Source organism: Hemiscyllium ocellatum, chromosome 1 (assembly GCF_020745735.1).
Source record: "Hemiscyllium ocellatum isolate sHemOce1 chromosome 1, sHemOce1.pat.X.cur, whole genome shotgun sequence".
NCBI classification, from domain to species: domain Eukaryota; kingdom Metazoa; phylum Chordata; class Chondrichthyes; order Orectolobiformes; family Hemiscylliidae; genus Hemiscyllium; species Hemiscyllium ocellatum.
The window spans coordinates 91,424,366-91,435,347 of NC_083401.1; the positions used below are offsets into that span (position 1 = coordinate 91,424,366).

General features: G+C 39.2%; 1 protein-coding gene across 1 annotated transcript in view; it reads left to right on the forward strand.

Annotated features, from left to right (window-relative positions):
• LOC132815088 (zeta-sarcoglycan) overlaps nucleotides 1-9,589 on the forward strand; it is a 461,412-nt gene extending 451,823 nt beyond the window's left edge. The window contains exons 7-8 of the mRNA XM_060823874.1: nucleotides 139-262; nucleotides 9,395-9,589. Of these exons, the coding sequence (XP_060679857.1) occupies nucleotides 139-262; nucleotides 9,395-9,589 (319 nt within the window). The remainder of the gene's footprint in view (nucleotides 1-138; nucleotides 263-9,394) is intronic.
• The last annotated feature ends 1,393 nt before the right edge of the window (nucleotides 9,590-10,982 follow it).

A 10,982-nucleotide genomic window follows, 5' to 3' on the forward strand; every position in this document is an offset into this window, starting at 1 on the left:
TCTTTTTGTCAATAGCCTAACAAATCGATGGTGTAATTTGACAGTTCATTTATCACAGTCGTGAGGTGCTCCTGAACTGTATTGATATTAGAAGGCATTTTGGTCATCATGAGTTTGATTTTCAAATGAAATTTACAGGCTGGAATCTCCGACTAGGACTCTGACAATGGAAGCCCCAAAGGGAGTGCACATTACTGCAGCTGAAGGAGACCTCAAGGCAACCTGTCGAAGAGAATTACAGCTCCAATCCACAGATGGGGAGGTAAACTTGCCTGATGCAGATTCGCACTTGTAAATCTGTCACACAACTATCCTCTTATATCAAGGTGTTATATTGTCCCTGATTTGGACACAACAGATTGTAAACAAAATACAGTGGCTTTGTTCTTAAGAATTAGAATACAAAAGTAAGCAGCTAATGTTAAATTTATAAAGCGGGTTTTTTTTTTATTCTTTATTCTTTCACAGGATGCGGTTGTTGCTGGAAAGGCCAACATTTGTTGCTACATTTACCCTTGAGCTGAATGCTTTGCTAGGTCTCTGAAGTGCGGTTAAGAGTTAGGCACGTAGAATACAACAAAAAGACCTAAAACTTTCGTGTCATGTTGCTGTTGCAAACAAGGCCAGCACTAGTTGCCCATCCCAAGTAGCTTTTGAGAGGCTTTCTAAGCCATTTCAAAAGTCAGTTAAAGTCAACAACATTACTGTAGGTCTGGAGTGATAAATAGATGATAAGACCAGGCAAGGGTAATAGGTTGACATCTCTAAAAGAACATTAGTGCACCTGATAATGATTGTTGTAAAACTATGAAAGTATTCAATTCTGCTGTAGGAAGGATGTTATTAAACTAGACAGGGCACAGAAATTTTACAAGCATGTTGCTGGGATTGGAGAGTTTGAGTTATAAGGAAGGGCTGGATAGGCTGGAACTTTTGTCTTGGAGACTGAGGGACTCGCCGAAGGCACTTAAATGGTCACTGGATAAACATATGGATGATAATGGAATTGTGTAGGATAGATGGGCTTCAGACTGGTTTCACAGGTCAGTGCAACATCGAGGGCTGAAGGCCCTGTACTGCGCTGTAATGTTCTATGTTCTGTGTGTATCGTGGTCACCATTATTGAGACTAGCAATTTTAGGTTCCATAACCTGCAACATGAGATTTGAACCCTACTCTCCAGAACCTTACCTTGGGGATGCATATTTCTACTCTAGTACCAAAATGTCATTATTTCTCCCTGTCATTTTCTTTCACATTTTCTTTCTGTGTTTCTCGCTCTCTCTCTATTTTTCTCTCTCTCTCTTTCATTCTCTCTCTCTTTCATATCACCAACGCCAAGTAATTTCTCCTCTTTCTCTGGAAAGAAATTATGTGAGGATTTCTAAAATTGCTACCATAACTTAAACAAACAGAACAATCAACAAAGTCTCAGAAGATTGAAACGTTTTTTTTCGGGAAAAGAGACAATTAAGTAGAGATATCTACTGTAGATTTTATGTAATTTTGAGGTAGCATTGTAATGTTCAATAGTTCTGATTTTGATTGTGAGACTGTTTGTTTGTTTGTTTCTTTGTTTGTTTACTTTTGATGCAGATTGTGGTTGATTAGTTAAAACTGGCTCTGTCATATCCGAACAGTTCCAGATGTAAATTATAAGTTAGCTCCCACTGATCAACAAGATAAATGCATATGATTTCCATTCTGATGACATCAAAATCCTGCCCATGTTTTTCCCAGGCTGTGGGAGTCATTGACCTGGGGTCAAATTGCAATACAAATATTTTTCTGCTTGATTTTAAAAAAAAGACTGAAGTTATTATTCAATGGTCTACGTACAGTTGATCAACATGCTCTTTCAGTGTCAATGGGAGGATTTCTCAAAGACTGCCCGGATCTCCAATTGTTATGTCCTTTCTCGTTTCTACATTTTCAGATCCTTTGCTTGGCTTTAGGGGAGCGATAGTGATAGGCTGATCCCTTGGCTGAGGTCATGTTCTTAAAAATAAACAAAGAAATGAAATTCTGTTTAAAAACTAAAAGACCCAAAATTCCAAGGATCATTCTGGAGATGGAGATAGTTCATGTGCATTTCACTGATTTCCCCAGTTCCTTCCCAGATCCAGCATCCCTGCCACACGTATACCCTTCTAGGGGATGCTGGACAAGTGAGGCATAATGAGACATTACAGGAAATATCCCATCCCCCCTCTTTATCATAGCAATGTTGGGTCCCTATCTAACCTATGTACAGGTTGAATTATAGGAGAATCTCAGAATATTGCACTGAGGGAAATAAAAATGAAATAACATGGTCTCAGCCCATTTGCCCTCATCTTAATATAATAGAACTGTATGTAGATATCAATTTCCTGTATTCAAAAAAATCCTAGAACACATGATTAGAATAATATTAAAGAAAGATTATTGGCAGGAATTGCAGACTTGTAAGCTCCAACATTCTACTTAACTACCGATATGGATTTCAACATGAGCTATCAGGAAATAATGCAACCACAGTGGTATACTCACGCTTTGAATTGCATGTTGAAGGCAGAACTGTTCAATCACCTTTTAGTTTTGTTTTGTAATTGGAAACAAAATACAGGTCAGAATTCCTTCAAAATTAACTGGTGCCCTTTCCAAAATAGGTGGAACTACAAATGGCTTGTGAACTGATCTGTTTTAGGAAATTGCTGTGGGCAGTGTCCCTTAATGTCTCCTTGAGCAAAGTGTTTTAAGAAATTAAGAACATATATGATTAAAATACCTTAAAGGAATTTTCAAAAAAAAAAAGTGCTATGTTAGTAGATTATGATTAGAAAGCTAATTTTTGGTGATTTCACGACATTTGGTAGCTGTGACTGCTGCCTTTCATGGACTTTAAATTCCAAAGTATATGCCTTTTCCAAAATTATTAAAGGTAAGCTGGATCCTTGATGATCTGCACTTTGTAAGTACAGTTGGTGATATTGGTAGGAAAACACCGTATGCCATCAAATAATATTCTACCAATTTAAGAGGGTCAGTCTAATTTTAAAAGCTCACTTTTTAATTGCATGATGACCAAAACTATCAATGACGACACCAACTTTGAGCTGTGACATGTCGGATTATTGTGAAAGATGAAGAGCTCTTTTTAATTGAGATTTTGGATAATCACACAGCTTGAGTGTGATTAATTGATAGAATACATTTATTTTCAAACATATTCATGATGGCCCTAAATTTGATTAGGGATTCCATGCAACATTCTGAACAATAGATGAGAAACCTTGGTTGCATGCAAGGATTGCAGAAACTGGAGTCATTCTTTTTGAAGAGAATATTGAGAAACACTCTGCCAGAGGTGCTTATAATTAAGAGGGGTCCAGAAAGAGTACTTAGGGTGGAACTGTTCCTTTTGGTGGTGGAATCCTGAACTGGAGGACACTGATTTAAGGTGATTAGCAAACAAAAAACAACAATGAGAAAAGGAAATCATTGTTTCTGCAGCGAGTGATTAGGCTCTGGAGTGCTTTGCCTGACAGAGAGATGGTGGATGATTCAATCAATGCTTTCAAGAGACAATTAAATAATTATCTGAAGAGAAATAGGTACAGGCTACAGGTAACAGGAGGGAGACTAAACGAAGGAGCTATTGCAGATTCAGTTGGCCAAATTGCCTTCTGTTGTGTTGTCACGACCTAACGTTAAGAGTCAAAGCCAATCCATTGGTAAAGCATAGGGATGAAGCAATGGTTAATCCCAGCTGATTTTGGGATTTTCTGATCAGCCTTGAAAAGAAATGGAGCACCACCAGCTTCCTGCAAAGCCATTCATGGCAGAATATTCCCACTTCAGAGGGTTCAGGTGAGAGGAAGAGCTCAGAAAATGAGAAACAGGGCTCAAAATAATTCACTAAGAGTGAATCTGCCCCCGAAACTAACAAACTTGCACTGGATCATTCACTCAATTGAGCTCACTCAGAGAAAAGCCACCCCTATAAACAGAATGGGAGGAATTGGAATTATTGAATTATACACAACTGAAAGGCCCTTCAGCCTATTAAGTGTGTTCCACCAAATCAGAGGGGAGCTGATCCCCAGGTCAGAGTGGCACTCTCCCGTACTCACTGCCAATAGCCAGGTCCTGGGAGAATGGGAGCTGCCCTTTATCGAGGCCTGAGATCAGCAGGGAGGCAGATACCTTCTCACCAAGGCAACTGACTGCAAGGTCTGGGTGTGGGTGGGGAGATGATTCTTGGAGAGAAGAAGGTGACTATAAAGGTGGGGTACAGTGGGGAACACTAATTAAGGTTGCAGTTGTGATGGAGTGACAGAAAGCCTGCAAGAAACAGTGAAGGGAAACCGGGAGACTGTAGTGATCTTTTGAAGTCTGATTTACCAGTATTTGGCCCATATCCCTCTAAACCCTTCCTATTCATGTACTCATCCAGATGACTTTCAAATATTGTAACTGTACCAGCCTCCACCACTTCCTCTGGCAGTTCATCCCATACACGTACCACCCTCTGCATGAAAAGATTACCCTTCAGGTCTTTTTTAAATCGTTCCCCTTTCACCTTTAACCTATTTCCTCTAGTTTTGGACTCCTCCACTTTTTGATTATTCAATCTATTCACGCCCTCATGATTTTATAAACCTCTATAAGTCACTCTTCAGTCTCAGACACTCCAAGGAAGAAAGGTCCCTGGCTATTCAGCCTCTCCCTATAGCTCAAACCCTCCAACCCTGCACCCTCAAGTTTAACAACATCCTTCCTAAAGAAGTATAACCAGAACTGTAGCCCTTACCAATATTCTGTACAGCTGCAACATAACATCCCAACTCCTGTACTCAATATCGTGTTGTGAGAAGCTGATTGCATGGGGTGTGTAGAGGAGACAGAGTGAGTTTGCAAAGTGTGAAAGCAAGGGACACTGCTTATGATGCAGAGGGAGTTTATAAAGGAGAGAGAATAGTTTTAAACCTGTCTTCGAAGCAATGCTCAGATAATTGGGAGCCAGCAGATGTGACATCATTGAGATATTAAATTACTTGCAAATAAAAGTGGAATCACAACCTTAAAAATGCAAATGCTGAGAACCTACTACATAGGAAAACATGTTGTGGATGCTATTGTAATAAATGCTGTGTCATTTGTTAAATTTGAATCTGAGACTGAGATCTGAGATATAATAAAAGGGTTGTGAATAGAATTATAGAAACCCTACAGTGTGAAAGTAGGCCATTTGACCCATCGAATTCACACCGATCGTCCGAACAGCAGCCCACCCAGACCCAACCCCCTACCCTATTCCCTGTATCTGTGTATTTCTCATGGCTGAGCCACCTTGCCTGCATTTCCCTGGACACAGCAGGCAATTTAACATTGCCTATCCACCCAACCTGCACATCTTTGGACTGTGGGAGGAAACCCGTGCAAACATGGTGAGAATGTACTAATTCCACTCACAGTTGCCCAAGGATGGGGTTGGCGCTAGACCCTTGTGCTGTGAGGGATTCCTGATGAAGGGCTCCGGCCCCGAACGTTGATTCTCCTGCTTCTTGGAGGCTGCCGACTTGCTGTGCTTTTCCAGCAAAACACTCTCGACTCTGATCTTCGGCATCTGGAGGCCTCACTTTCTCCTAGTTGATTTCAACCTGACTGCAAAGCATCTTCCAAGGATGCCTACCTTGAAGAAGTTCTCCTCCTCTCTCTACAAAGATCTCAGTGAGTCCCTCTCTCATTGTACTCCCCAAGTCCTCTCCATTCCTGATGAAGGGTTCCAGCCTGAAACATTGATTCTCCTGCTCCTTGGATGCTGCCTGACCTGCTATGAAGTTCAGCTACCCTCTTGCTAAACATGTTAACTTTGACAGTGTCAGAGAGTAGAAAACATGCCCTGAAAATCAGTAGTCTTTTATAAATTTTGATATTTTATACCCTTTATTTCTTACTGTTAGTGCTAAAATATCACTATAGATTTCTTGATTTTGTGATAAAATGGTGCTGTTTTTTTCTAGAAATTGGCAGCAGCATGAGAGCAGAAGAAGTGTTTTAAATTTCTGTTGATTGAACAATGGGATTGGTTATTCTATACCACTATGTCTACTGTTGAATAATGCTGTAGTTTTTACAGGAGGGCAGAAGCAGGGACCTCTGCTTCAGTTCCATATCTAATTTACAAAAGCTTTATGAGTCATGTGTAAATTGGCAAAGATTTGTTGATTGGATGTAAATAATAGACTCTCATTTAATTAAATCAAGTAATCAACCACAAACAGAAACTTTAATGATTTATGGATATCATCTGTGGTTGAATGACTTGTTTGTAGTCCTTCTGTTGCATGCTTTCATTGTGTTTCACAGCCATGACTGTCAATCTTCCATTAAAATGATTAGATCAGGATCATTTTCAGCAATAATTCAGACTACTGAGTAACTGAAGAGCACAGCTACAGATAATAAGGTCTTATTTATAATTATACTGGGTCAGTAACAAAGCTGTGACAAAAGCAAATCTTGTGTGTGTCTTGTAGTGCAGTGGTGCTGTCTCTACTTCCTGAGTCTGAAAGAATGCATTCAAGTCCCACCCATCCTGGAGGACCCTTACAGCATGTCTAACCAGGTTGATTATAATAGATATTACAAAGCTTATGTTCTTTTAAAATATTTTTAGTCAATCGTTCAAGTCAGTTTATATAATCATGTGGGTTAAGATTTGCCAGATCAGAGTAGGGAGGTTTGATTAGTGCCCAGTATGATCATTTAACAGGATCATCAGTTTTTGAATACTCCATGTAGAATTGTGGTTAGTCCTGTTGTGCACTTGATGCAAAGCTTCCAAGACTATGGGAAAATGGGAGGAAGTGCCAGTTAAAATCTATGATTCAGGTCAAAATCGAGTTTATACTGAAAGAACAAAAAGCTGATAAGTTACCAGTAAATGCTTTTGAAGAAGACAGGCATTGGTCCCTGCCACAAGTGCTGCATCCTAACCACTGACATAACCCTCCTCCTAACCACTGCCTCGTGCTAATTCAGATTGTTGACTATGGTCTATGCTAGGTATTCAGCTGAGCTTCCAGCCCAAGATTCTCCATCCCAAAGACCTCCCTAACATCAACCATCTTTGACTTTGCATGTGCTACAGCCCATGCAGCACCAACATGAAATACTCAAAACATGAATGGACACATCTGCCTACAATATTAATTTAACTGAATTCCACTGCAACATAACCCCCTTTTAAGAGTTTCAGTCCTTTTCTGGTATGGAAGACTGGGTAGACATTTTGCCTGTCCCAAAGCAGCAGACAGATGGGAACTCCTGGGTTGCTGTGAGAAGTCTATCCAGCAAACTATTCCTGGGCTCAGCTGTGAGTTAGTATGAAAGGCATGAAACCTCTGTCATACCTAGATTTCAATCCTGCGGCAGATTAGTTTTGCTTTGGCATCTGCTTAAGGTAAACAAAACACTGGATGCTAGAAGTCTGAAATTAAAAGTGACCCATCCAAACCACAGAGTTGAATGAGCCTGTCTGATTTAAAATGGGGTCTGCATCACTGTGTCTGGATAACAGGTAGGCTGCACTAAAATTGCACTGGTGGATTGGAGCTACAGGAATATCAACCCAATGAAAACTGTAGCTTCTTTGACAACCATATTTTCATGAGATCACATTGGAGATGTGATCATTACTTGGTTGATCATGAGAACATGATAAATACAATGGTCAAAGAAATAATACATTCAGAATTGAGGGTTATCTAACTTGAAGAGGGCTAGCAAATAATTATTTCACTATGGTGCTTTGGAAGACTAGAAGTGATAATCTACTTATGTATAAGATAGTGCAAAGTATTCTTTCGCCTGTAGTTTGAACATTCTATAAAAGACCTTTTCAGCATAATGGGGGAAATTATTTTCTTTAGACTACCTTTCAACAGTTTGCCTTAGATACCATATTGATTGCAGTTTTTTGACTTTATTTAGCATAAGAAAGAATTAATACATTACAATATTTAAGAAGTAGTTTATTCAGTACAACTGAGAATAATATGAATCATTCTCCACACTGCCTGTTCAGATGTACTCATTCACCTGCCTGGTGTTATCTACAGATCTTCTTCATGGAATGGAAGCCAAACCCAATAGGTAAACCCCCCAAACCAGAAGTATTACAAAATTCATCCAGTCACAATGGCACACATACGTCCAGCCATCGCTTTGGGCCTAACCCAAACACACAACACTTGCCCTTTCCATCTTAGCACAAACATTATCTGTTACTTTTGTTGGTGGCTTACCCACAGACCTTAAAGATAACAAGAGTTCTAATTTATAAATAGAATCTGGGTTCAAAGGCATGCTTTTCATTAATTCCTTAGGAGAAAACCTAAGACTAGAATGTAGAAAATTGAATGTTGAATTGCAATCTACCAAAACTTAACACCAGAAAGCACCAGGATGGGATTACATGTGATTATATTTTAGCAAATAATAAGTGGTTTTAGATCACATGCCCCCAGGGTAGAGGATGGACAAGGGATAAAAATGTGCACTACTTCAAATCTCTGTTCTTCCCTTTTGTTAGTTTTATAAATCGCAAGAAACCTGTGACTGTTAGTTATCTTGCACCTGCAACCTGTTAATCCTCGAGCAACTTATTTTTGTGGAGTAACTGTAACAATGATAATTGTTATAGCGATAACCATAGTCCCTTAATCCTTTTGAAGCCCAATCTGTCTAAACACTCTTTGGAATCGACATTCTTAGAATTAATCTACAATTTTAATGTGTCTAGCTTGGCCAGGGCCCGGGGAACGATTGCTCCAGATCACTGAATAAAATTTTAATTCAACTCACATTGAGACAGTCCAAAGTTAGGGAAACTTTCAGTGCTGGTATTTCTTTCCTAACCCTGCATTGTGTGACAGGATGTCAATCTTTTGGTTGGACGGAGTTTTCATCCCATCTCAGCATTATGAGGACCACTTGGGTTGGAACTGAGCAAATGTAAAGCCCATTAGCAGCCAAGCTGCATAGAGATCGTCCCATTGGGTCTCAATAACTTTAAATTTGCAGGTTTGGAGACGATAAAATCTAACAGAGTCATTGAAATCTGTTTAAATAACACAGCCTCCCTAAAATTATACAAACACTAAATTAACTTCGTCGTCTCCAGGTCATTTGAGAATCTCTCGTCTTTTGGAACATCTTTTGTAACACCGGAATCTTCAAATATTTTGTACACAATTATTAGTAATTCTAAACTGGTGCTGCCTTCTTAATAAACGGAGCGAAATTTTCATCTTGTTCAATTGATGTCTCCAGTCTATTTTAACCTTGCCAGTATCGAATGCTGAAAATAATAAGTGAGGCTTCTCTTTTCATTTCTTCCCTTCAGATATTTTTAAATGCAAAAACAATCCGTTTGGGAAACATCCCCCAGGGCTTCAGCTCTTCGCCCTCAGCCAGTCCTTTGAACCTCCGGCAGACTGTCTATGAGGTGTGCGTGTGTCCCAATGGCAAACTGTTTTTATCTCCAGCAGCGTCGGGATCCACCTGCCAGTCGAACAGCAACATCTGTTTGCGGATTTAAGCCCGTGGACGCACTGATGAATCTACCACCGTAAAAGCCTTTTGGTACTATCCCTTTGGCATCTGTTTTGACTCTCCTGTTGAATCAGGAACTACAATGACGATACAAAGACTGCCGCCACACGAGAGGAAAATGTGGCTCCACTTCAAATGGGAAATGGACCAGTCGGTGTGTAAACTGTCGCTGAGGAGATATGCCTCTACTCGGAGACTCTAGATACTAACCCTTACCAGAAAGAGGGAGAAATACACAGGTGCCTTTGCTAATCTAAGTAAAGCACATAGTTTTTTTTATTGTTAGCAGGACCTGATTATGAGAGAATTGAATATTTAATATCACAAATACAATAATAAGTAATTCCCCAAAACTTTATTTCCCCTTTCAACATCTAAATGTGCTTTGGTTTTACCATATAATAAACTGGAGTTTAAATAATTCCTAAGTTGCTTTGATTGAGCCTTTAAATATCATTTGGTATTTGCATGTCCTTCATTTGGAAAGGAATGGACCAATTGTTCATTCTTAACCCATTTTTCAAAGAAATCATACCACCTCAAAAACTCTTCAGAACCTCTCATTAATGATGGTTTTCTATTACTGTGTTTTTTTGTGTGTGTGTGAGATGTGGTATAAACCAAAGAATTGTCCATGTGATGTAAATTCCAACCTGCACAATGCAGCTGCTACTAAAGACCAAGTCAGCATCTAGAGATTCTTAAGGACTTGTTAGAGGGATGAGCAAACATCCACTTCATAGATTGAGCAAATAAAAACAGGCATGAGATATTATCTGGTCAAAAATCTGGCCAGTATATGCAGGGCCAGCCCCAATCAAGACCAAATTTCAGATGTTTAATGTGTTAATTTCTCCCTGATGAATTGAACAATGTAGTGCTCCCGAACTGAGCAAAGTTTGGTTTGGCCTGGTTCAAGTGAACCACTTAATTTCAAACTTGGATGTACGCTCATCCCGAAAGGACATCACAGGTAATCTTTTATGTGTTACACCAGGCCTGCTAGCCATTTTCCTTGCTTTCTTTACTGATCTCATTAAAGTACATTTTCTTTACATATGAGAAATTTAATCTGAATGATAAAGGAAACTATTTTCTTACACATTCTATGCAAATGTTTGTAAAATTGCAATATTGCCAAAATGACAAAAGCTGTGCTTTTGTACCTTATGTCTCTTGCTTTATGTAAAATTAAAACACTTTTCTACTTATAAGAAAGGAGCTGTATGTCTTGTTAACTGTAGCTAAGGGTTATTAGCCCACTTGTCAAACTTATCGTACCCTTATGAATTAAAAAAAAGTTTGAAAAGTTGTCAGTTAAATTATTTTTAACCTCCAGAGGAAAAACATAAAACAGATTTGGCTACAGTTTCTTCCAG